The 23,588-nt window shown below is 48.0% G+C and overlaps 2 protein-coding genes across 7 annotated transcripts in view; one reads left to right on the top strand and one right to left on the bottom strand.

Moving 5' to 3' along the window:
- Nucleotides 1–341: 341 nt before the first annotated feature.
- haus5 (HAUS augmin-like complex, subunit 5) lies at nt 342–13,792 on the bottom strand. Of its 2 annotated transcripts, none has more exons than XM_035431098.1 (20): nt 13,662–13,784; nt 13,275–13,379; nt 13,023–13,085; nt 12,836–12,868; nt 12,217–12,241; nt 11,042–11,174; nt 10,359–10,518; nt 10,149–10,236; nt 9,861–9,952; nt 9,619–9,673; nt 8,095–8,222; nt 7,494–7,572; nt 6,601–6,749; nt 5,830–5,992; nt 4,809–4,889; nt 4,173–4,318; nt 3,872–3,968; nt 3,375–3,513; nt 1,834–1,966; nt 342–1,573 (listed from the first exon to the last, which is right to left on the bottom strand). In XM_035431098.1, the coding sequence occupies exons 2-20, from the start codon at nt 13,370–13,372 to the stop codon at nt 1,468–1,470; spliced, it is 1,968 nt and encodes a 655-aa protein (XP_035286989.1). In that variant the 5' UTR covers nt 13,373–13,379; nt 13,662–13,784; the 3' UTR covers nt 342–1,467. The 2 variants fall into 2 exon arrangements, with proteins under 2 accessions (XP_035286989.1, XP_035286988.1); XM_035431097.1 differs by having other exon boundaries at nt 343–1,573; nt 13,698–13,792.
- A 3,878-nt stretch (nt 13,793–17,670) lies between these two features.
- Nucleotides 17,671–23,588, top strand: part of ubap2l (ubiquitin associated protein 2-like) — a 34,681-nt gene continuing 28,763 nt past the window's right edge. For 3 of the 5 annotated variants that reach the window (XM_035429523.1, XM_035429524.1, XM_035429520.1), the window contains exons 1-6: nt 17,671–17,746; nt 19,867–20,004; nt 20,612–20,689; nt 21,549–21,659; nt 22,564–22,738; nt 23,088–23,183. In XM_035429523.1, coding sequence (XP_035285414.1) covers nt 19,909–20,004; nt 20,612–20,689; nt 21,549–21,659; nt 22,564–22,738; nt 23,088–23,183 — 556 coding nt within the window. In that variant the 5' untranslated portion in view covers nt 17,671–17,746; nt 19,867–19,908. The other 2 variants (XM_035429525.1, XM_035429522.1) reach the window with 1 other exon arrangement.

The raw sequence follows: 23,588 nt of genomic DNA, 5'->3' as shown, positions 1-23,588 counted from the left end.
GTCTGCCATATTAAATGTTTTGCTTATTTATAGTTTCTGAAAAACACTTGAAATGCTACTTCCCCTACAAAAATGCACAAATTTGTACGTATGTTAGTGTACAGCCTCCTAAGACCAAGTTCCACCAAAAACGGATGAATAAGGGGCCAATGAATTTTGATGTTGCTGTGGATTTTTACGAAAATGCTAAAACTTCAGAACGCAATGTCTGATCATCATGAAACGTGATACAGACTTTCCTCATGGCACACCCAGTACTCATGCAAAATTTGTTTTGTTTGGTCAATAGGAGGAAAAATGAGAATGTCCATACCCTAGGCTACACCCCTAGACTCACTCAAAAGTGTGTATGTGCGTGCGTGCGTGTGCGTGCGTGGTGTGTGTGTGTGGATAGGTTTTTGCTGTGAATCCAGTCCGATAGAGAATACATTTTTTTTTGTTTTCCCCCAAATTCCCAGTAAGAAGGAAGAGTCAATTTTGTTCATTAAACGCATATGAACAAATAAATTCATGAACGAATAAAAACATTTCTGAACAAATCCCATGCAAATTGCCGTAGCTCAACTACAAGCAAGTTATCTTCAGTGAATTAATTAGTCTTTATTTGACAGCATAACTTACTCAGACATACTTCCAGAACAGTGAGTCAGAGCAGATGAAGTGAACAGCATGCTGGGTTCAGTTCCATCAGCAGCATTATCGCTGTAGCAACAGCAGCTCACATATTCAGAAAAAATTATAATGCATAGTCTTTAGTACGAAACATCTCATCCAAATTACTATTACACACACAGAACGGACCTTATTCTCAAAGAAAAATACAGAAAGAATATTTTGCAGACGGCAAGGGTTACAAAGAAAGACTTCGTAAAACAGAAATGGAAGTAGTATGTTATTTCACTACGTATCTTCAGAAAGTAAATTCACAAACTTGAGGAATAGCTAAATAAAAGTATCTGCCTTCTGTTGAGCTACGAGTGATAAGAAGTGAAGGCATGTGTCTGTGTCTGTGCTGGTGGTCCTGTGCTTTGAGTGATATAAAGTGATGGTCTGTGTCTGTGTCTGTGCTGGTGGTCCTGTGCTTTGAGTGATATGAGGTGATGGTCTGTGTCTGTGTCTGTGTCTGTGCTGGTGGTCCTGTGCTTTGAGTGATATGAGGTGATGGTCTGTGTCTGTGTCTGTGCTGGTGGTCCTGTGCTTTGAGTGATATAAAGTGATTATATGTGTCTGTGCTGGTGGTCCTGTGCTTTGTGTGATATGAGGTGATGGTCTGTGTTTGTGTCTGTGCTGGTGGTCCTGTGCTTTGTGTGATATGAGGTGATGGTCTGTGTCTGTGTCTGTGCTGGTGGTCCTGTGCTTTGTGTGATATGAAGTGATGGTCTGTGTCTGTGTCTGTGCTGGTGGTCCTGTGCTTTGTGTGATATGAAGTGATGGTCTGTGTCTGTGTCTGTGCTGGCGGTCCTGTGTTCACTCCAGGGCCTTGGCTGCTAGTCTCCACCTCTCCAGCCATTTCTGCAGAGTCAGACCCCCCTTCTGCAGCTCAGGCAGAGCAAACTGAGCAGGCTGCTCCCACCTGCACAGAGAGAGAGAGAGAAAGAGAGAGAGAGAGACAGTGAGTGAGAGACAGTGAGTGAGAGAGAGAAAGAGAGAGAGGGAGTTGGGGAGACAGAGAGATAGACAGACAAAGAGAGACAGAGGGAGAGAGACAAGGAAACAGAAATCAGAGGCAGAGAGTGATGACATCTCACTATGCCCAAGACAGAGTACAACCTATAACAACACAAGCTGTAAACACATGAGAATCAGAAACCCTGGGGGGGGGGGATCGCTCACCAGTGGGCGATGGCGCTGGTGACTGGTGCCCCGTACTGCAGGCCCTGGGCCGCACGCCGCCGCAGCTCTCGAACCCGGGGCAGCAGAGTCCGCAGCAGCTCCTCCTCCGCCTCCCGCACTTTCTCTAAGAGGGCTGGGCACAGCACAGCACAGCAGCAAGCTGAGGATCGCAGCGGAACAAGCATCCACCCATTCACCCACCCACCCATCCATCCATCCATTAACCACACCCGCTTATCCTGGGCAGGGTCCATCCATTATCTACACCCGCTTATCCTGGGCAGGGTCCATCCATTATCTACACCCGCTTATCCTGGGCAGGGACCATCCATTATCTACACCCGCTTATCCTGGGCAGGGTCCATCCATTATCTACACCCACTTATCCTGGGCAGGGTCCATCCATTAACCACACCCGCTTATCCTGGGCAGGGTCCATCCATTATCTACACCCGCTTATCCTGGGCAGGGTCCATCCATTATCTACACCCGCTTATCCTGGGCAGGGACCATCCATTATCTACACCCGCTTATCCTGGGCAGGGTCCATCCATTATCTACACCCACTTATCCTGGGCAGGGTCCATCCATTATCTACACCCGCTTATCCTGGGCAGAGTCCATCCATTATCTACACCCGCTTATCCTGGGCAGGGTCCATCCATTATCTACACCCGCTTATCCTGGGCAGGGACCATCCATTATCTACACCCGCTCATCCTGGGCAGGGTCCATCCATTATCTATATCCGCTCATCCTGGGCAGGGTCCATCCATTATCTACACCCGCTTATACCTGGGCAGGGTCCATCCATCATCTTTACCCGCTTATCCTGGGCAGGGTCCATCCATTATCTACACCCGCTTATCCTGGGCAGGGTCCATCCATCATCTTTACCCGCTTATCCTGGGCAGGGTCCATCCATTATCTACACCCGCTTATCCTGGGCAGGGTCCATCCATCATCTTTACCCGCTTATTCTGGGCAGGGTCCATCCATCATCTATACCCGCTTATACCTGGGCAGGGTCCATCCATTATCTACACCCGCTTATACCTGGGCAGGGTCCATCCATTCTCTACACCCGCTTATACCTGGGCAGGGTCCATCCATTATCTACACCCGCTTATACGTGGGCAGGGTTGCGGGGGGTGGGGTGGGGGGGGTGCTGGAGCCTGTCCCAGAGTGTATTGGGGGAGAGGCTGGAATACACCCTGGAGAGGCCGCCAATCTATCGCAGGCACACACACCATTCACTCACACACTCATAACCATGGGCAATTTAGACTCTCCTATTAGCCTAACCTGCATGTCTTTGGACTGTGGGAGGAAACCGGAGTACCCGGACGAAACCCACACGGACACGGGGAGGACAAACTCCACACGAGGCCCGGGATTCGAGCCTATGACCTCCTTGCTGTGAGGCGACAGCGCTACCCATTCCTCCAGCAGCGAGGCGGTTCTCGTACTAAAGCAGCGGCTGGGGGGGCTGTGATGCGGGGCGGGGCGGTTGTGTTTTCGGGCAATGGAGGCGTTCGTACCCTTCTGGTCCAGGGCGGGCAGGAGCGCCCGCTGCCTCTGCAGGGTGGCGCGCGAGAGACTGCGCAGCTGCAGCAGCCGACGCAGGAAGCGCAGCTCCAGCTGCTGGGACACCGTCTGCGCAGTCAGCTGCTCCGGCGCCTGAGGGGAGCAGGGGGTCAGGAACCAGAACATCAGAGAGTGAGTGTGTGTGTGTGAAAGTTTGTGTTTGTGTGTGTGTGTGTGTGTGTGTGTGTGTGTGTGTGAAAGTTTGTGTTTGTGTGTGTGTGTGTGTGTGTGTGTGTGTATGCGTGTGTATGTGTGTGTGTGCGTGTGTGTGTGTGAGTGAGTGTGTGTGTAGGTGTGAGTGTGTGTGTGTGTGTGTGTGTGAGGGTAGGTGTGTGTGTGTGTGTGTGTGTGTCTGTGTGGCGTGCGTGCTGTGTGTATGTGCGCTGTATGTGTGTGCGCTGTGCGCTGTGTGTATGTGCGCTGTGCGCTGTGTGTGTGTGTGCTCACTCACCCTGTACATGGGGAAGGCCAGGCTCTCACACAGGCTGTGGAAGGTGGGGCAGTGCAGGCGGTGGATGGACAGCTGTTTAGCAGGGACTCGCTGGACACTGAGACACACACACACACACACACACACAGAAAGCAGATCTCACTCAGGAATAAGCTTTACTGAGGACCCATCTCAGCCAAAAACACACCCAGCAACTTCCCGTTCTGCGTCCGTTAGGGAACAGAGAAACAACCCACAAAGAGCTAGGATTAAGACATGACACGCACTCCTCCTCCGTCGCCTCCCCCCGGCTCATACGCACCCGTCGGTAACCCTGCGACCGAGGGCGGCCAGCGAGACGGAGCCCGTCAGCCGAACCTCCTGCGACACAGTGTTCCGGAGCGCCGAGGCCGCCCCCGCCACCGCCCCGCACCGAGGCCCCAGCCCGTCCTCCGCAAAGCGCCGAACCTGCGGGCGGGGCCCGTCCAGAACCAGCGGACGGCCACAAAGGAGGGAGAGAGAACGGACGAACGGATTGGCTCATTTCGAGAGTCGGCAGAGTTTCACCTGACAGCTACCATCGCGGGAAAATGCGCGAATTTCGCCAAACAAACCCGCACAAGGAAAACAACGAGGACAAACACATCACATACAGCGGCATGTCTTCCTAAGGCCATTTCTGTCCCCCGTAAGGGACATGAGTCTCGGGTCCTGATCTGAAGAACCGCATATTCTCCTGTGCTGAAGCGCACACCAGAACGGACGCTCAACAAAAAATAAATAATATTTTTTGAAAGCATTTTCACTGCAACATGTTTCAGTCATCCAAGACATTCGCATCATCTAAAATACAATGAAGTACTTAAAAAAAAGAAGTGTTGGGCTGGGTATCAGGATGATATCACTGCGAGCAGCGTCAGACTTCCCTCCATTTTATACGGCCCTGTGAGTGGCGTACCTCGCTGTGCACACGGGAAAGCTCACTCTTGGCGTTCGAGTTGGCCTTGATCAGCCAACGGATTTGCTCCTGCTTGTTAGCCTGCAAATAAACACAGAGAATAAAGCAGAATTATGAAATGACAAAAAAAAAACACAACGCTGCTACAGGGTGTCGTGCGAGATGATGACAAAGCACCTAGTTTTCGTCGCTGCTGCTCTCCAATTTGAGTGCACGTCGAGTGAAAAGACGTACATGGCGATCCAAAAATAAATAAGGGGGAAAAAAAAGCAAGTGGAGCCAAAACTACTTCGCTCTCCAAACAGCCTCCTAACCGAGGCCCAATAGCAAGGGAAAAAAAAAACAGTCTAAAAACATCCACCGCAAAACCCCATCCTCTCTTTCTGAGGTCATGAGGTCTTACTTAGCTTCTGACTGTTAAGCGTGGACCTGGTGTGTGTGTGTGTGTGTGTCTAGAAGAAGCATTTCTTACTGAACAGTTAAAATGCCAGCCATTACTACAAGCCATAACAGAACTAGGGTATAAGTGTCAACTTCTAGTTTTTATATTTGGAAGCCTTGGCCATGTCCACAGGCTAGTGGTCAGAGGTCTTAGGATAATGGGGCTGGCAAAATGGAGAGCAAAGCGACTAACAAAATATTGCTCAGTTTCCTCCATTATAGGCAGTTGCGGTATATGGAGGAGAAGATGTTTCTTGTACCCATAAGGTTTCCTGTCGGTGCAATTGAGATGCAAATGTCTAACCTGCATTTTGCTTGTTTTATCCTTACTGGTATGCTTTCTGCCATTGAAGTGAAGGACATCAGACAGCAACTGAAATATATTTTGGCCCTTATGATGTATTTTATAAATGTGGACTTAAATAAGGAATCAAAATGTGTGTGTGTGTATGTGTGTGTGTGTGTGTATGTGTGTGTGTGTGTGTGTATGTGCGTGTGTGTATGTGTGTGTATGTGTGTGTGCGCGCGCGTGTGTGTGTGTGTACTGTATGCTCTGTGGGGCGGTCGGTCTCTCGCTCACCACCAGCTCCCGGAAGGCCGTGATGCTGTGCCACTGGCTGCGCAGGCTGCGCAGGGCTTCCTGTCTGTCCTGGGCCAGCTGCCCCAGCTGCGCACACTGCTCCTGCACACTGTCCCTCTGAGCGGCCTGCACCACACACTGCAGCTCCAGCTCAAACACCGCCCTGCGTGGGGAGGGCGAGTGGGGGAAGGGAGAGAGAGAGAGAGAGGGGGGGACGGAAAGGGATAAAGACAGACATAGATAGAGGGAGAGAAAGATATAGATGAACAGAGATGTAGAGGGACAGACAGAGGGAGAGAGATAAAGAAAGAGAGATAGAAGGAGAGGGATAGAGGTAGAGGGACAGAGAGATAGAGGAAGAGAAATGACATCGTAGGCAGATACCTCTTTAAATCTGGGTGTAGTCACTTAAATTTTTACAACATTTCAGATTGAGAAGACAGCTGAGGAGGGCCGAAATGAACAATCACATTTAAACCGAATAAGAGCGATGCAACTGAGCCTTTTACTGAATAATCGTCTTTTTCCCGATTCTAAAAGTGCATTTTTGAGCCACCAAGGCCTCCCTCATGGCCGAACGTGGAAGCTTCCGGTTCCTTCAAAGCCTCGAGTGCTGGCTCTATTCCCTGGCCATTCAGACTCTCCACAGTGCACTAAGCTCAGAAAACCATATCAGGGACACAGGGTTTCAGGTGGGCCAAATTCAGGGGTGTAAAAACTCCAGTCCTGGCTGTGCCCCTTTCTGGACGTTATTTCAGAAAGCGCGTGTACCTGGCCATGGGTTCGAGCTGGGCATCGCCCCCCGGCGTTTCCAGCTGCACTTGCTCGCGGAGGGCGTCGAGCTGGTCCCGCTGCTGTCGAACCCGGGCTCGAGTCCGCGCCAGCTGCACCGCAGCCCGCTCCTCTTCCTCCCAGCCCCTCTGCGGGGAGATCGCGGGACTGAGACGCGCTGGAGCGAGCGCGTTTTGGCTAGCGCGCACTCGCGCGCGCACTCGCTAACACAAACTCACGCAGCGAACCGCACTCACGCAGCTGAAACACACTCGTGAGTACAGAGAGAAAGCATACTAACTGTAGCAGACAGCATTGACACACCTATTCCAGTATACAGATAAACCACACTAACTGCAACACGTGTGCTGGAGTGAGTGTGCAGTGTACTCAGGTGAGTGTGTGCTGACGATGTACTAAAGTGAGTGTACTTCAGCTAGCATGCACCACATTTCATCCACACAGCTAAAGCACACTCATTAGAGCGCATAGCTAAAACCCACTAACTGTAGCAGAGAGCTAAACACTCATTCAAATGGATAGCCAAAGCATACAGTACTATATACATATATATATATAGCTACATCCCTCTGTCGCAAAATGGGGGCGCTGGCTGCCTCAATCTGTATGGGCCGGTCTGTCTGTTTTTAGGGACCTGCACTCACCTGCAGGAGACCTATGCAGGTGATGCTTTCCCCATATAAGGACCTCATCAGAAGGAGTTCTAGCTCTCTCTCTCTCTCGCTCCGATTGCTCACTTTGCTATACCCCTACCGGGGAGCACACGGGCCTTGTAACTGGGCTGTGCTCCTAGTCTTCGAACAAACCGGGTAACAGCTTCTCTATGTTTACTTTGGTTGTATGCAGCCGTAACAATATGCATACACCCGTACCTGTAAAAGAGACTTCACTGAAGGCAGTTCCTCTTCTTCCCTGGAGATGTCCTGAAGCTGTTTGTTCTCATAGCGAAATCTGGTTCAGTGCACATTGAGAAAGACTGTAAAGCTATGCCAAAGAGACAAACAGCGCTAGTATCTTTAAATTAATTCCTTTGACACATTTCCATGGACAGGTATGCTGATGTAGACAGAGCTAGGTTTTTATCACAGAGCAAGATGGAAAAACGTTCTTACTGAATTAAAGAATGAAGGGTCATTCCGTCTAAACGTTTTAGGGCTGGCAGAATAGCTTAAGCTGTTTATTTCGGTGTGAAACAGAGCACAAAAGTGTGTCTGGTTCCAGTGGTTGAACCTTTTTTCAGCAGAAAATGGGTCTCGTCACACCAAGGACTACAAATCCCATCTTCACAGACATAAGTTTTGCTTTGCTACATGCTCATAAACTTATGCAAATGTTATTATGACATCATTCTTCATTAACCAATGGGAAAACGCCTGAGTTCTCCCATTAAAGCAGAGGGAAATGGCCTGTCTAAAGTCAATAAAGCAGCTGCCAGCTAAATATGCAGGGCATAGCACGACAGAGTGAGCTTACCGCAGGGCAGCCATCTCTTGCTCCACATCCAGGGAGGAAATCTTCTCCTGCAGCGACCTCTGCGTCCGGGAGGCCTGGTGCAGCAGCGCGGACAGAATGTGGCCGGGGGGGTGAGAGCGGATCAGGTCCTGAAAGGGAGAGAGAACAGAAATATGGGTGCGGGGGTGAGAGTGGATCAGGTCCTGAAAGGAAGAGAGAACAGAATGTGGCTGGGGGGGTGAGAGTGGATCAGGTCCTGAAAGGAGAGAGAACAGAATGTGGCTGGGGGGGTGAGAGTGGACCAGGTCCTGAAAGGGAGAGAGAACAGAATTACGGGTGGGGGTGTGAGAGCGGATCAGGTCCTGAAAGGAGAGAGGAAGAGAATGAAGGGGCATTCAATGAAAAAGAGAGTGAGAGAGAGAGAGAGAGCGTAGCGCTACCTCTAGCACCTTACTGGTAGACTGTACCTTTTCCGGCATGCTCCAGTCAAAATTACTGCAGGTTTTTTAAATGGTCGTCAAAACACTGAATTACTTTTGTTGCTAAATACATAACCTTTAAGGTGCAGCACGTCTATAGGCGAATATCACAAATATAAAATCAATTTTCAGTCAGGAACCTGCTCAGATAAGAGTTTGGTGATGGCCCCCAACATCTTACAGGTCAAGCAAGAGGTGTCAATGAATCAAATACATTTTTTTTTTCTTCTTGATTTCGCTTTGTACTCCAAAATCTTAGTTTGTAATCAAACAATTCACATGTAGTTAAAGTGCAGATTCTCAGCTTTAATAAAATTATATTTTTATTGTATCATTTTAATTTTAAACTTGTGTAGATATTACAGCACTTTTATACATTATTGAGGTCACTGCACATCAAGCAAGAACATAATTTGTGGTAGAGAACTTGCGCAAGGTAATGTGGGAGACTAGTGGCATTAGCTAGCTTGTTCGGCTAGCTAGCAAACAGTGATCTGCTAGTCAGCTAGCAACAGCCCAATATAGCTTTTCTGACTGTCAGCAATGGGTTGAGGCTGGCAGTTTTGACCGAGCTACCTGCTCCCACAGCACCTGGTGTGGCTAGTGTTGCTCAGATGCTACCATAAAACGTGGTTGCATCTGACACCACCAAATAACACATGGCTAATGGCTAACCGTTAATCGGTGTCAGAATCCAGTGCTGAGGGGGCCACGCAGTGCACTTTTCAGCACTAAGTGCTTAAGCTTAAGTCGTGTCACTGAACAATCCAAACAATTAGGGGCGACATAGCTCAGGAGGTAAGACCGATTGTCTGGCAGTCGGAGGGTTGCCGGTTCAAACCCCGCCCTGGGCGTGTCGAAGTGTCCTTGAGCAAGACACCTAACCCCTAATTGCTCTGGCGAGTGAGAGGCATCAATTGTAAAGCGCTTTGGATAAAAGCGCTATATAAATGCAGTCCATTTACCATCCATTTACCAATTAGCTCTGAGGGCTTTAATTAGCCGCTGAAACACAAGAATGCTGAACACGTGCTGCTTGCTGTGCACACTCTCTCTGCTACCCTACCTCCACAGCACTGAGCCAGTGCTGAAACACCACTTCCCTCTGCTCCTGGGGCAAGCTGGGGGTAAAGAGGAAAAAACAAAAACCGGTGACTGACAGAATGGGTTCGAGATCAAGACAAGTATCGTTTATGCAGAATATCATGCTGTGATATTATCACTCCCTGCTATGTGAGTGTTATGTTGGATGGATGGAGATCTGGGCAGTGGGTGGGGGGTTTGAACAGCTGCATTAGCAGGACTCACTGCTTGCCGGTGCTGTTCACGGCCTTCAGTTCGCTCTGCAGCAGCGAGAGGAAGAAAAGCAGCCTCTCCTCACACAGCTCTCTCACTGCGCGCTGAGAAGGGAGGGAAGGAGGGAGGGAGGAACGGAGAGAGGGAAACGGAGAGATTCTTACCGCTGGGTCATCTACCCTCAGGCGAAACAATGGGAAATTTACTTGCATTTTTTAGCTTTTCAAGTATGAATGTAAAGACGAGTAAGAGCTGATTCGCTGAGGTGGCAGGTGAACTCGCACAGGTAGGGTGACTCACCAGGACCTGCGGCTCGGGACCGGAGGGGCCCAGAGAGTCGCCTCCGTCGTCGGGCACAGCGCCGAACACCAGCTCCACCTCCGCTTTCCTGCCGAGACAGACCGAGGCATGTGGGAGGCCCAGCACTGAGGCCCACGCGGGCGGACGGGACGGGCGGGTTTAGGGTGGGGGGGGGGGGGGGGAGAGAGTGGAACAAGGAGGGGCCCCCACCTGCGGAGCTGTCCCAGGGCCTGGGAGTGCCCGCCGATCCCGCGGCCCCGCTGGGTCAGGGAGAGCCGCTCCTCCGCGCAGCGCCGCTGGAACGCCTGCAGCAGCACGCTCCTCCGCCGGCTCTCCTCGTCCTCCGCCCAGCTCCCGCTCAGCGACCGCTCTGCAAGAGCGCACACCGACCGCTCGGTCAAACCACCGACCGCTCGGTCAAACCAGCGACCGCTCGGTCAAACCAGCGACCGCTCTGTCAAACCAGCGACCGCTCGGTCAAACCAGCGACCGCTCTGCAAGAGCGCACACCGACCGCTCGGTCAAACCAGCGACCGCTCGGTCAAACCACCGACCGCTCTGTCAAACCAGCGACCGCTCTGTCAAACCAGCGACCGCTCGGTCAAACCAGCGACCGCTCTGCAAGACCGCACACCGACCGCTCGGTCAAACCAGCGACCGCTCGGTCAAACCAGCGACCGCTCGGTCAAACCAGCGACCGCTCTGTCAAACCAGCGCCGCTCGGTCAAACCAGCGACCGCTCTGCAAGAGCGCACACCGACCGCTCGGTCAAACCAGCGACTGCTCGGTCAAACCACCGACCGCTCTGTCAAACCAGCGACCGCTCAGTGCCCACTCTGCAGATGTGGCGCTATAGGCTATCGATAGGAGGAAGTTTATTTTGTGGAGCTTACCGTCAGCTGCCAGCTGTGTCTCGGCCACACTGATCCGACCGTTCAGCTGATCCAGCTCTGCTTTCAGATCCTCAATCTCCCTCTGAAGCTCTTCCCTCCGAGCTGCCTCACTCTGCCCCTCTACACATTCAACCTGCAGGAACAGAACGTACCACTTAGTACCACATCAGCACAAACACATTCCACTTAGTACCACATCCACACAAACACACTCCACTTAGTACCACATCCACACAAACACATCCCACTGAGTATCACATCTACGCAAACACATACACATACCACTCAATACCACACAAACACATACCACCCAGTACCACATCCACACAAACACATACCACTTAGTACCACATCCTCACATACACATCCCACTTAGTATCACATCTACGCAAACACATACACATACCACTCAATACCACACAAACACATACCACCTAGTACCACATCCACGCATGCACATACCATTTAGTGCCACATCCTTACAGACACATACCACTTAGTACCACGTCTGCACAAACACATACCACCTCGTACCACATCAACACAAAACACATACCACCTAGTACCGCACCCACACAAACACATACCTAGTACCATATCCTCACACACACATACCACCTTGTACTCTATCTACACATCCCCCAAAATTCATGAGCGACGTGGAACACAAATTAAGTTCATTTTTGGTTCACAAAACACCTTGCTTAAGCAGCAGTTTAATAATTAGACTTTCACATAAATTCAGATTGGTGAAAAAATAAACGTATATAAATACATAATGTTGTCAAATAACGAGTGGTTGTGCAGAGTATGAAGGACAAGTTAAAAACCGACCAAACATGCATTTGAGACCTTGGGCTCCCTCACATACTGAGAACAAGCTAAACAACTGAACCGCAAGTTAATGACTATGACTTCAGTTTCTATTGCTGCACAAAATATTAACCTCTGGACTCAAGCACTTCAAAGAACCGAGTCCATATTCAAAAAACCATCAAGGCCTTTTATATTTTTTCTCAAACTGACAAATTTTAGAGGATTTTCAAGGACAGTGGGAGCTTTGGCTGCCACACAAACACGTATCATTGAAACCTAACATAAGCAGAAGTATACTGGTACATTATTACAACACGCAGCAAGTGTGAAGTGGGGACAGGGTGCACGGACGGTCTCACCTCTTTATCCTGCAGCATCTTGAACCTGAGGGATTTCACGGTCAAGGCTAACCACAATGCATGGAATCAATCTGTTTTGCACATACTGGGCCTCATTCACAAAACATGTGTACGGTCACATTCGATCGTAAGCTGCGTGTAAGAATGTTTCCAAGAACATTTTGCCGTTCGTCATTTTTTTTTCCTTATCTGTATTTGTTTGTGACTGTTTCCTTATGCAAATCACGTGAACAAAACTGTGCACAAAATCTACAAACGGCCAACATTCATCGTCTCATACACCTGAGATCTGCACAAAAACAAAAGTCTGCACGTCTGAATCTCATATTGTTTTTTTCACAGGAACATTTTAAAGGACAAAAGTAAGAATAATCTAAGAAAGGTTTTGTGAATGAGGCTCATTGAGTCTTACAATTTGCAACCTTTTAAAGGCAATCTACCAGCTTTTTCCACATCACGAAAATACTTTGTGCTCCTGATCTCTGCAAAGCCATACCATTTTCAGGTGCAAATACTGCATGGAGAGTATTACCATGACACATAGTCACAAACTGCCTATGTTGTAAATAATGCCTGTAAATGTCGTACAAAATTGCACATCGGTTGAAGAAAAGGATACCACTGTAAATTCCCACGCATGACTTTCACGTTCCTGGAACAGAGAGAGCAAAGTCATCAAGACTGTGCTTGCCAGAGGAATGGGTTTTACAAAAAAGACGATACAAAACAGCGGGACAATAACATAAACAGACAACTTTAGAAAGATCAAAATGGGAAAAAAAAAAATGGTTGAAATGTCAACTCACCTCTGATTGTAAATATGCTGGGTTATATATTTCCATATAGAGGCTCCTTGTCCAAGACACAAACTTAAACGAAACGAAAAGAGTATTACCGTTATGTCCTGTTGAGCACGTTGACATGTTTTACTCTACTTTGGTATTTTCAAGCTATGTCAAGTATATCAAGCTAAAGTCACCATTTCACCGGTGACAACAACAACTCGTTTTGCTGTCTACAATCCGGGACAAGCGGTGAGGGAAAGCATACACACTTACGTTTTGAAGTAGCTGTCATGGGGGAGCTGGTGCGGCTGTAATTTAAATTCTTCTATTGCCCACCGCTTTAGCTGCTGGGGAAGGCTCCTGTCGCTCATGTTGGCACTGCACGTCACACGAAAACAAACCCAACAATCGGACTTCTACCCCGTTCACTGGTATTCCTCAGTATAATTGTACCAACGTAAGACATTTTACGACAACATTGCTTAATAAGGTCCTCGCCGTGCTAGAATTAGCAAGCTGGCTAGATAAAAAGCTTCGTTCGCTGAAATTAGATTTTGTTAGCAAGGACTGTAGTGAAAGTTAATGTAAAAGTGTAGTAAAATTTAGCTTTCTAGCCACTTAAACAGCGGAATATTGATGTAACCACGGCGTGTCATTAACCTGAAATGATGACATAGAACACAATGTAAATTTTACCAGATCCTTTGTTTCCGAAAGTTGGTAGCCTATTTGCTGCTGACACACATTCGTTCAGTTTCCAACTTCCCGCCGCAGAAAACAACTCTTCTTCTTCTTCTTTGGTTTTGCCTTTGGTTTTGGTTGACGGACGGTAGAACCTTTAACGTGTGTCCACCGCCACCTACTGTGCTGGAGTGCGAGGCCGCCGGTCCTGGTCTACCTACATTCAATTATTTTGCTTAAACCTGCTACTCTAAGAAAACTAAAAAGAGCCTTACCCACCACCCTTTCCCCTTCCCTTTCCGTAATATCCCACATATACTCCATCCCCGCCCAGTTTTTCTGACCCTTTCAAACAATTTCTCCCTATTTACATCATGCAATTCATAAAACATCAGCACATGTTCTACCGTTTCATCTACTAACACAAATCACATAACCCTGTTTCATGTCTCCCAGTCAGTCTCAATCTACTCCATGTGATTTCCCCTCTCCTTCAATTCCAATTCCCCACCTCTTCCTTAACAGATTGGTGCATATTATAATAATTCTTCCCTTTACCACTATTGCCCCATTGATTTTGCCAGATATTGATCCCTGATTAATTGATAAATGACTTGACTTCTCTATGGCCCAGTGCTACCAGTATATCGACCCTCTCTTCTCCCAGAACTCTCGGCCACAGCATTCGGGTTCTCATTACCTTCCACCCCAACATGAGCGCCTCAACCCAGCAGAAACAAACCACCACTCCCATCCTCTCTAACCCCATCAACATTACCATTGTCTCTACAAGCAAACCCCCCTATCTAAGCTACCAGACTCCAGACTATTCAACACTGTTGCAGAATCAGCATATCACTACTCTGAGTGGTTTTACCTCCTCTACTCCTTTTAATCCTATAATCATAGCCAGCATCTTAGCTGCATGCACTGACACAAGATCGGATAGCCCAGTATAAAGTATGAGATCACATTCTGGGATATATACCCCCTGCTCCCACCTTGCCACTGGCTGAGTCCTTAGATGAGTGAGTATACTAACAGATGAATGGCACTTAACTTCAACATACCTCTCCACACATCAACTTACATACTCTCCCTCACCCCATTCTCTTCTGGTGTCAATCAAATCCAAATGGGAAAAAAAAAACATGATGGAACATTTCCTAAGGTATTGACAAGCCCTATTTCTATCTCTTCAATTCCATTTTCAGCCATTTTTTGTTTCCCTTCTCTCCTCTCCCAATGGTACCTAGTTGCCATGACTGCAGGATGCCTTTCTGATCTCCCACTCAACCTTGCCCAATAGGCTAGTGCAAGTCTATCCCGCCTTAACTTCAATGGCCATTCCCCAGTTTCAACCTGCAGTGCCACAACAGCTGTTGACCTGAATGCCCCACTACACAATATCAAAGCTCTTGTCTGAATTCTGTCTAACCGTGTGAGATTTGTTTTGGTTGCCTCATCATAAAGAAAGCAACCGTTATCTGAAGATGATCTTATCAATGCCTGATACATATTCATCAATGTTTGCCTTTTCACACCCATATCCTGCCACTGCCCTCATTAAATTCAACACTTTCCTGCATTTTGTTTCAACATGCGCACAACAAAGTCTTCTGGGTATTGAAGTTTATTTCTCTCGCTCCAGGTGTTATTCACCTACTCCCAAAAATAGGGGGTCACTGACGGTTCAGGAAATGGTGCAGATGGTGCACTTACATCTGCGTTCCCACAGTGCGTGATTTGGTTAATGGGTCGCTCAAGTGTACAAGCAGAGATTTTGCAGTAGGGAGATATGGCATCTACATAAATAGCTGGTTCCACCTCTAGGGGGCGACTATGAGCACTGAAACAGAAGAATGAATGGGGGTCAATGCAAGTTTTTCATAAAACTCCGGAAGAGAGATGTCATTTTTTTTTTTATGGAAGACTCAATAGCATGACAACTGGTGCCAGTGCCAGCCCAAGTGGAAGTAGCAAATGCTGTAGACCAGGGGCTACGGTGTACATTTTAGGACATCCTCAGACCTCAACATCACTTTTCAGGCATCAGACAAAATGACATTGTTTCTCACGCAAAAATGCTTCAGGTCTCTGGAAAAACATGATCAAGTCTAAGATGAAGATGACTAAGCAGTCTCTGAGTCTTTTTGGAAATGATACTTCCCTATGGCCACTGAGTGATTTTGGCACTGATTGGCCACTTGATGGCACCATTTGAATTTCCAATATTCAAACAATTGTAACTCCTGTCTCTTTTGAGCTGGAGACTTTGAACTGGTGTCCCTCCTCATGACCAACTCTAATCCTTCAGAGCCATAATTTCCACCATTTTCAGCTTCCCACCATTTTGAATTTGTTTTTTAAAATTTTAAAGACATCTCCTACAGCATTCGACCCATCAACATGGAACTTGCATCACTTTTTTCAGGAGATCTACAAAAATGGATACAGTGGTACAGAGTACCTCCCTTTGGCTATTGCATGATTTTGGCATTGACTGGCCACTTGTTAAGTGGTTTAATATTAGCTGAGTGTGTTTGGACCCTGTGTATAGCTGCTTGCAGCTATTTATGTGTCTGAATCTATTTCCATGTGATCATTTTCACAGAGGAGGGTTCATCTAAATAGAATTGGGCCTGGCATAATGTATGGTTTGGGTGCACTTGACTGAAATAACTGATTTTGCTGTAGACATTTAGTATTTATCATTGACTACTTTAGAACATGTTTACATCAGTAGGTGTCCTGTGACAGTGCTTAGATTCTATAGGGAGCCATCAGCTGATCTCAAAGAGCATTTGTATTGGCTAAAAAACTTGTATTCCAAGTGGTTGCCAAATTTTAGCAAAGGCAAGGCAGCTTTTCTTAGATTATTCTTTCCACCCTATAACACCAGTGGTAAGTTGATTTAAGAACTGGGGAGTTACACTTCATGACCTAGGGTTGAATTTGCCTGGTCATCCCCACGTGTCTGGATATGGATGATTACAGCAAGGAAAATAATTCCCTTTATTAATTATTTATTTCAGGACACCAATAAAACCCAGCATTAGAGTTATCACTCATAAACGGAAAATGTAGAATTAAGGAAACAAAAATGGCCAAATACACATGCAAATTTCAGAGGTTTTTACATAATGAGAAACTATTGTTCTCGTCGTTGCGGTACAACTATTTCACGGTAGGTGGTGGTATTTCACCTTTTAATTTCTTTGATTCCCTCAAAAACACATCAGGCTGATGAAAATTCAAATACTTTCATTCAAAAAATCTGCATGTCTTATTCAGGTATTACAGTTGTATTATTTTATCGTTGTAATTGATGGAAGGAAATATCATCTATTCTAATAAATTGATGGTTGTGTTATTAAATTGACTGAATTTCCCCAAGATATTTCTATTCTTTAACTTCACATAGCAAAAAGAAAACGCGCTATGTTCTCTTAATTGGTTCTTGCTATGTGTGATACTGTAGTTGCTTTTGTTGAATATGGCTGTTGAGAGGCAGGTCTACTATGTTTTTATGTTAAAAGAAAACATGGAAGATAGTGAAGACAATACTATGTTAAGTAAAACTACAGAAATGTGGCTAATTGGTTTGTAATTCTAAGTTGCCAGTTTGAATCCTTAGTCGGACATTTCTGTGACACTATTGATTAAGGTCAAACTTCGATTTGCCTATCATGTGTAAACCAGATATGGGCGTACAAAAAAAAGCATGACAAACACTGTAGAAGGTACTTTGCCTGAAGAATTAATTAAATTGTAATATCAATATTTTCAATCTACTTTTAGCCCTCCATTCTAAAATTCATCCTCCACAAAAATGCGTCATTGAACGTAAAATCATATTCTAACATTACAATAATGTATTTTGGATAGTATTAAGCATGAGCCAATGTCAAATTAATCCTGTCGTGTCCAATAAGAAAATTGGACACGACAGGAACGAGATATGGCGGGTCACGTGATGAGGGTATCCGTTTTGCCGAAGCCGCTGAACGGTCACATATAGCCACGTGACGCAGGTATCGGGGTGTCTGTGGAAAAAGAAACAGGTAAAATTCCGAGTGTCTCCCTTATTGTCTGGGCGAGGCAATTCGGCTAACTTTCGTACATTAAATAAGGGTCTAAGGGGTTTGGAATTTGTTCCGTTTCGACTTGGACGTTACTGAGGCCGTTCAGTCTTTTCGAAAGCTCGATTTCAGGTCTCCAGCCTGGTTTCTGGTCAGTATTATCGCCCGTTATTTGTTTTCGTTATTTGCGGCCTAGCGGCCTGGTGAGGGCCTCGGTGTCAAGTATGTAAGTTCCCCTGGCGATGGCGTTACGATGGTAAGGATAGTGAGTGATTGGCGGAGGCGAACGACTGGGCTGTTTTCTCAAACCCGAAACGAACATGGATACTAATCGGTCGGGTAAAGAGCAGCATTCGGACAAAGTGTAATTCTTGATATGTTGTTGCAGGGTGAAAATTTATCGATAGCCGGTTACTTATTTTTGTGAATATGGGGTTGAGTGCAATGGCTCCTCTATTGGCCATGAGGTGGTTAGGAGCGGAAGCAATAAAATAACGTTATTTAGGTTGTGATGGCTTTCTAAAACGAAATTACACGACGCTGCTGATATTGTTAGGAAAGGGCGATTCTGGAATTATTTCGTCAACTAGCTTGTAATTGGCCAAGAAGGAACAAGCAGTGAACGTGCAGCTACATCATTGGAGCCCGTGGCGTGCTGTGCAATAACAACAAAGCTATTTACGTGCCCAAATTATTTATTAATAATCAGTGTTTTGTGGTATGCATGTAGTTTGGCTTTCTCCTATTAACTACATTTTGGCAGCACGAGGCAATACATCAGTTTGGCTGAGGCGAACAAACTGGCTTGGATCGTTTACCAGGGTGTGTGGGATGCGTAGTCAAATAGTAACGTTGCATCATTTGTGCGATATCTCCCATTTATGTCGCATCTTTAGTGGCTAGTTAGCTAAATGCTGTAGTAAATGTTCTGCCTGCCAACGCTATCGGGATATGCAACAGCTTGCTGGCCAACTGGCGGTAACGTTGGTTACTTTTGGCTCGAAGCGTTACATCAGTATTTCAAACAAAGTTTAGTTGTGAACACAGCGAAAATTACCTGTGTGACTGTACAATAGCCTGGCTATCGGAAGGCCTAACGTTAGCAAAGGTTTTTATTTTTAGATACGACTGTACAGAGCAGACAAATTCGTTGTTGTTGGACATTTTCCAAGCTGCAAATCCCTCTTGGGTTGAAGAGTATACAAAGCACTGTCGCTAGCTGGTTAACCATGCTGTGCACAAACTACTTATAACCTTAGCCAACAAACAGTGGTAGCTAGCAACCCGACACGTTGGTACTGTTAGTCGCAGCTTCATCTTCTCTTGTTGTGTATAGAAAATTTTAAAAAATGAACGAATGCTTGTCTAATGATCTAGACGGGAAGTTTTTTTTCCTGGTAGTGCACTGTGTTCGTTTGTCATCGCTTCCTGCTTATCAACAATAACCTGTGGTACCCTCGCTGGCGTTCGTCTATGGCTTGTGTGTAGTAAGCCGTAGCTCGCTGCAAGTGGCACTGGCTAGTCCCATCTTTCCTTGCGTAAATTTTGACAAGCGTGGTTACCAAGTTAATTTCTTGCGGTCAGTTTCTTACCATTTAGGTTAGGTTATTCTACTAGCGATCAAATACAGTGAATATTTTATTTGACTAGACCGGAAACAAAACGGGCTCTAATGTGAAGTAAAAAAAAATGAAACGCATTGGCTGTGATTTTAACGAAAGTATAAAGACCGTGCAAAGGGGCAGTAATGACTTGCGTCTTTTGCGTGGTCTGGCACAGCTGTCAACCAACACCGAAAAGAGCACTTTTCGAAAAGGCGGGTTTGGTTTTTTTTCGGGTCACCCAACGATGCCACGATTCGGGATCTCCTTTTCTGTCAAGAATTCTGACTAAAAGGGTTGCCACTTTATTACATTCTACCAATGCTGCTGTTTGAGACGGCGCGTGTTCTATTTTGTTTCTATTCTGTATTACCGTAGTTTAAACTCTGACCAAGCTCACGCGCAGGTATTCTCCATTTGCCTCTAATCAACATTATCAGTGATGGTTGCGTTGTTTTGACGGTTTGCTCTCCCCTCTCTCTCTCTCATATCTCTCCCCAGGTGTTATTCCTTTGTAAATACTGTTATTTGTATATACTGTAAATGATGACATCAGTGGGCAGCAGCCGTGCCCGGGGCAGCTGGGAGCAGACGCAGAGCCAGACACAGAGCCAGACGGCGCACAAGCCCAGGCCGCAGGTACGTGCAGATTTGGACTTTGAGGGCACCTCTTTACCTTACGGGGCAGATTCTACGCTGTGCGCATGATTTAGCGGAGAGGAGAACCTCAGGCGTCGGCTTGGCGTGTGCAGCCTGGGGCGTGCGGGGTTTTCGGTGTGATGGTTGTGTTTGAGATTCTACACTCAATATTTCAGCGCACACCCCGCCCTGTGTGTTTCCAGAGAGACAGGGAACGTGCTGCTTTTCACTGTCACCTGACCGGTTAAGAGTTGATCTCACAGTTAGTTAACCGCAGAAAACCAGCAGCTCTCCAGACCCCGAGGCCTGTATCACAAAGCAGGATTGCTGAGTTAGCTGGATAACTGCACCAGGTTAAATGCTGAGTAAATCTGTTCTCACTGCAATCCATGTTCCAGATCTGGGAGGGGTTCCGGGTTTTGCTCTGTGCAGTTATCCGGCTGCTTCATCATACAGGCCTCTTGTCCAAGCAGCATTGCTTCAGGTGTCTGTTTTTGGGGGGATGGAGGTTTTTGGAAGTGTAAATGGGTGAGGGGGTGGGGTATTTGGGGTTGCCGGGGGACTGTCAGAATAACGCACCCCCCCCCCCCCTTCGTTGTTCTGGCAGGCCACAGCTGAGCAGATTCGACTCGCACAGATGATTTCGGACCACAACGACGCAGACTTTGAGGAGAAGGTCAAACAGGTAGGCCTCCTCCCCCCCCCCCCCCCCCCCCCCCCCCCGCACCCGTGTGGTCAGGGTGACCCGCGCCAGTGCCATGTGACCAAGCTCCCACCTAACTGGACTTTCCTCCTAAAACCTTTTCCTTCCCCCCTCCCTCTCTCTCTCTCTCTCTCTCTCCCTCCCACCCTCCCACTATCTTCCCCCTTTCTCTGTCTCTCTCTGGGTCTGTGCCAGAGCATGGAGCTTGCTTTTTCACTTCTGGGCTGAAGTGCAGAATACGTTTGTTTGACCGGATGATCGGATGTTCGAGTATCTCATTGCAATCGCACGCATAGAACATTACTTTCTTATTCTGCCTGTCTTAGCTGGTCCTACCATCCCATCCCTACATTTTAAATGCTAGAACTAAATAAGATGTAATGGAGATTAGCTGAGCATACCATGAGAGAGGTGGTCAGAGCAGCGAACGCTGCTGTACGGTTCTCCTGTACCCGACCTGTAACTGCTTGCAAGGCTAATGTGTGCTGTGATGTAGATGGGCTGTAGTCGCCCTGCACACCCATAGGTTCTGCTCTACTCATGAAGTGATGTGGGGAGGTGGGGAGGTGGGGAGGTGGGGGGGGGGGGGGGGGTGGCACTGTCACGGCTGAGCTGGCACCAGATGCCTCCTCTCAGCCTCTCTCGGGGTCAGAGGACACTACCTGGCTCACCCAATCAGTGTCTCTGTTCTGGTGAGCGAAGTACCGGTTACTGGGTTACTGTCGTGCAGTTGGACCGGAAACTGCGCAGTCAGTCACACACACACACACCACATGCGCAGTCAGTCAAGGTTCACTCACTGTCCTGTCTCCCACGCCCCCTCCCCCCGCCCTTTTTCCAGTTGATCGACATCACAGGCAAAGACCAGGATGAGTCCATGATCGCACTGCATGACTGTAATGGGGACGTGAACAGAGCCATCAACGTGCTGCTGGAGGGCAGTCCTGACACTGTGAGTCCCGGGTCACGTGTTGGGAAATGTAGTCCGTTTCATCAGTGGGGTCTTGGGAATTGTAGTCGGTGTCATGGATGGGGTATTGGGTAATGTAGTGCATGTCATGGGTGGGGTATTGGGGAATGTTGTGTGTCATGTCACTTTTGTACGTTGCTTTGGATAAAAGCGCCTGCTAAATAAATGTAATGTAGTGTCATGAGTGGGGTATTTGGGAATGTAGTCCGTTTCATGGGTGGAGTATTGGGGAATGTAGTGCGTGTCATGGGTGGGGTATTGGGGAATGTAGTCTGTGTCATGGGTGGTGTATTGGGGAATGTATTGCAGTTTTGAAGATGTTTAGGAGGGATGCCTTGCTTAGTTGCTGAATGGCTGCTGTAAATTGGTGTGAAAGGCCTCAACTGATTTGAAAATAAAACCAAAGAAAAACAATGGCACCTTAGCTGTTTATTCATTGTCTGCTGCATGAGGAAAATATCAGCCAAGCGTGTACAGATAATTAATTAATTGGGCCGATTATTGCAGGGTAATTGATATGTACACAAACTAGGCTTGGTGCCAGCCCCGCTGTAGAGGCACTAACTGAATATAGGGGTGTGCTGTGGGTTGTGAAAGGTGGAGAGAGACAGGGAGACTGAGAGAGAGAGACAGAGAGAGACAGACAGACTGACAGACAGAGAGAGACAGAATGACAGACAGAGGGCGACAGACAGAGTATCAGAGAGAGAGGCAGTATGCTGTTGTGGTGTAGTTTGGAATGGCAGGGACAGGTTCTAGAGCAGAGCCGGGAGCAGCATTCCGTCTGCAGTCTGTAATACAGAGAGTCGTGTGTTCGGAGCGCGTCCTCGGGTGACCCTGATGCCTGCAGCGAAAGTAAACAAAATGGCCTCCTCCTCCCCTCCAGGATTCCTGGGAGATGGTGGGGAAGAAGAAGGGCGTGTCGGGGCCGAAGGAGAGCGGCCAGACAGACGCCAACGAGGAGGGGAAGGAGAACAGGGAGCGAGGGAGCGAGCGGGATGGGGCGCGCCGGAGAGGGGGGGCCCCGCGCCGGGGCAGGGGTTCCAGCCGGGGGCGGGAGTGTGAGTACAGGGGCGGCGGGGGGGTTGGGGGGTGTAGGGGGGGAGTTCATTGCACCCCACCGAAAAACACAAGGTAGACCCTGAGGAAGGGCACCATCCACAGAGCCTAGTCCTGAAGTGGACAGGACAGCTTATAGAGCCTTTATATATCGCAGGTCACAGCACCTGCAAACAACTTTTATTCTGTTCAGATTTTGAGATGGAACACACAACCCTCTGCTGCATACAGTGCAATTCAGTTTTTTTTTTTTTTCAAAGTTGATGCTGTTCGCCTGCTGCCTCTAAACTTCCTCTCTCTCTCCCCCTCTGTGTCTCTCTCTCTCCCTCTGTCCCCCCCCCCACACCCCAGTCCGTGGGCAGGAGAACGGTTTGGACGGCGGGAAGGCCGGGGGCGTGTCGGGCCGGGGCACAGAGCGCGGTCGCCGCGGGAGAGGGAGAGGAAGAGGTAGGCCCCATGGGTCCCAGCGCCCCCTCCCACAGCCGTCGCCCCCGTGTGTGGGTCCAGCCCCCCCCCCCCCCCCCTTCTGCGTCCGCCCCCCCCCCCGTCTGCGTGCGAAGAGCTGAGCCGCCAGGCCTGCGGTCTGTCTGAAGAGCTCTACCAGGATGTATGGGGGGATATATTTGCCTTGTATTTGTGTGCTTTAGATGGTTTAACCCCTTTGAAGAGGATGTTCTTTTGGAACGTTTTTTCAAAGTTCGAGAACGCCGTTGCTTTCAGTCGCCAGTAGTGACTGTGACATCAGCATTGGAATGTTCAGTTAAGAACATTCTGATCACACATTTGTGATCTCGCCCCCTTAAAGGGTTAAATGCTCCAGCGGGCCATTCGACGGCCCCTGATAGGCTGTCC

This window comes from Anguilla anguilla, chromosome 8, assembly GCF_013347855.1.
Source record: "Anguilla anguilla isolate fAngAng1 chromosome 8, fAngAng1.pri, whole genome shotgun sequence".
Classification (NCBI taxonomy): domain Eukaryota; kingdom Metazoa; phylum Chordata; class Actinopteri; order Anguilliformes; family Anguillidae; genus Anguilla; species Anguilla anguilla.
This window is presented reverse-complemented; position numbering and strand designations above follow the sequence as displayed.

Bases quoted from the DNA above. Each gene is read 5' to 3' on its own strand.
- haus5 (XM_035431097.1), bottom strand. From the start codon at position 13,372: ATGAGCGACAGGAGCCTTCCCCAGCAGCTAAAGCGGTGGGCAATAGAA. The intron at 12,242-12,835 runs GTATCCTTTTCT...GAAATCCCTCAG, and splicing joins ATGCGTGGGAATTTACAGTG to GTTCAAGATGCTGCAGGATA. The intron at 11,175-12,216 runs GTGAGACCGTCC...CTGTTCCTGCAG, and splicing joins AGATGCTGCAGGATAAAGAG to GTTGAATGTGTAGAGGGGCA.